The sequence below is a fragment of the Chrysochloris asiatica genome, unplaced genomic scaffold, assembly GCF_000296735.1.
Source record: "Chrysochloris asiatica unplaced genomic scaffold, ChrAsi1.0 scaffold00446, whole genome shotgun sequence".
Lineage (NCBI taxonomy): Eukaryota > Metazoa > Chordata > Mammalia > Afrosoricida > Chrysochloridae > Chrysochloris > Chrysochloris asiatica.
In genome coordinates, this window is record NW_006408964.1 from 121,088 (window position 1) to 123,055 (window position 1,968).

At 55.5% G+C, this 1,968-nt stretch overlaps 1 protein-coding gene across 1 annotated transcript in view; it reads left to right on the top strand.

The window, feature by feature from the left end:
* Positions 1-55: 55 nt before the first annotated feature.
* Positions 56-1,968, top strand: part of PRKX (protein kinase, X-linked) — a 72,109-nt gene continuing 70,196 nt past the window's right edge. Inside the window, exon 1 of the mRNA XM_006877237.1 lies at positions 56-206. Coding sequence (XP_006877299.1) covers positions 56-206 — 151 coding nt within the window. The remainder of the gene's footprint in view (positions 207-1,968) is intronic.

Below are 1,968 nucleotides of genomic sequence, written 5' to 3' on the forward strand. Positions count from 1 at the left end.
CTGATGCCGCCGCCGGGCCGCCCTCCGAGCCTGCGTCCCGGGGAGCAGGGGCCCCATGGAGACGCCCGGGCCGGCCCAGGCGGCCGCGGCGGCCCCCGGCCCCCGGCTTCTCGACGACCCGAACGCGTGTGGGACTCCCGACGGGGAGCCGCGCCCCGAGGCGCACACTTATCGGCTGCAGGACTTTGACACGCTGTCCACTGTGGGTGAGTGCACGTGGGGGCGTCCACGGACTCGTGCTCCAGGGACATTGCTGCCGGGTCCCCGCGCGGGCCGCACCCCGGGATTCGGAGGGCGCACCCCGGACTCGAAGGGTGCACCTTGAACTGGGAAGGCATGCCCGGGTACTCGCTGGGTGCACCCTGCACTCGGAGGGCGCACCCCGTGAGCTTTCCGACCAACCTACCGGACCCCTGACTCCACGTCTCTCCACGATGCCCCTCCATACCCCCTTTCTCAGCTCCCAACACCACAAAACTTCGTGAGCCCCCTCCCCACCACCACCTGGGACCCGCCCAGGAATCTTTTCCCAGCAATGGAGGCGCTGGCCCCGAAGGGGGTCCCCGGACCCCACCCCGGTCTCGCTTGCCTCGGTGTGGAATTAGCAGTTGGAACCGGGTGGGGTGGGGTGGGGTGGGGGCTCAGAGCTGCAGAGCTTGTTAGTGGCGTTTTGGGGGTGGGGGTCGGTGTGGAGAGGAGTTCCACGTTTTCTGACTTTGCATCTTGTTCCTCTGAGAGCTGGGAGTCCTTTTTATGAGATAACTTCCATTTCCTTTGCGCTCTGGCAGGGAACTTGAGTCTGCTGCACTGCATGAAAGTCGGTTTCAAATTTGCTCACAGCCTAGGGATCCCAAAAGCACCAGAGTGGATCAGGATGCCCTAACCCGCGGCGGATTGAAACTCTCGGCACCAGAGGGCCTGTGGCTTCCTAGCAACTTTTGTTGCTAAGGAGGTTGAACTAAAGTGTTGATTATTAGGAAACTAAGCGGCGAGGGACCGCTTGTGTATAAAGAGCCCTGGGGACACAAGGGTTAAGCGCTTTGGGTATTGACTATTCCCAGAAAGTTTAGTGTTTTGACCCCTCCCAGTTTGAGAGGAGACCCAGAGATCTCTCCCACAAAGATTGGTGGTGGTGATTATGTTCCTCTATTCTGACTCGTAACGACCCTGTACAGGGTTTCCGAGGCTGTAAATCTTTACCGGCGCAGAAAGCCTCATCTTTATCCCGTGGAACAACTGGTAGTTTCGAACTGCTGGCCTTGCGATTCGCAGCCCGATTCTTAACCACCGCGCTACCATAAAGATTACAGCTAAGAAAAGCCTGTGGGCAGTTCCACTCAGTTCCTGAGGTCACTTGGAGTTAGCATGTTCTTGATGGTACCTATTAACAATCTTGTGTGTGGCTTTGACAAATAGCTTCTCAGGTGTCAAGTTCTGAGATTCTTTTGGAAAACTGGGACCAGGAGAGTACGTGGTTGGGTGGATCATAGAATATCATTCACTGGTTACCTTCTAGTTACTTCTGACTCATGGTGTGTCAGAGTAGAACTGTGTGTCAGAGTAGAACCGTGCTCCACAGGGTTCTCAGTGGATGAGTTTTCAAAAGTAGATCCCACTCATAGGGTCTCCATGTGTGTCAGAGTAGAACTGTGCCCCACAGGGTTCTCAGTGGATGAGTTTTCATAAGTAGATCCCACTCATGGTGCCTCCATGTGTGTGTCAAGAGTAGAACTGTGCTCACAGGGTTCTCAGTGGATGATTTTTCATAAGTAGATTCCACTCATGGTGTCCCTGTGTGAGTCAGAGTAGAATTGTGCCCCACAGGGTTCTCAGTGGATGATTTTTCATAAGTAGATTCCACTCATGGTGCCCTGTGTGTGTCAGAGTAGAACTGTGCCCCACAGGGTTCTCAGTGGATGATATTTCATAAGTAGATCCCACTCATGGTGCCCCGTGTGTGTCAGAGTA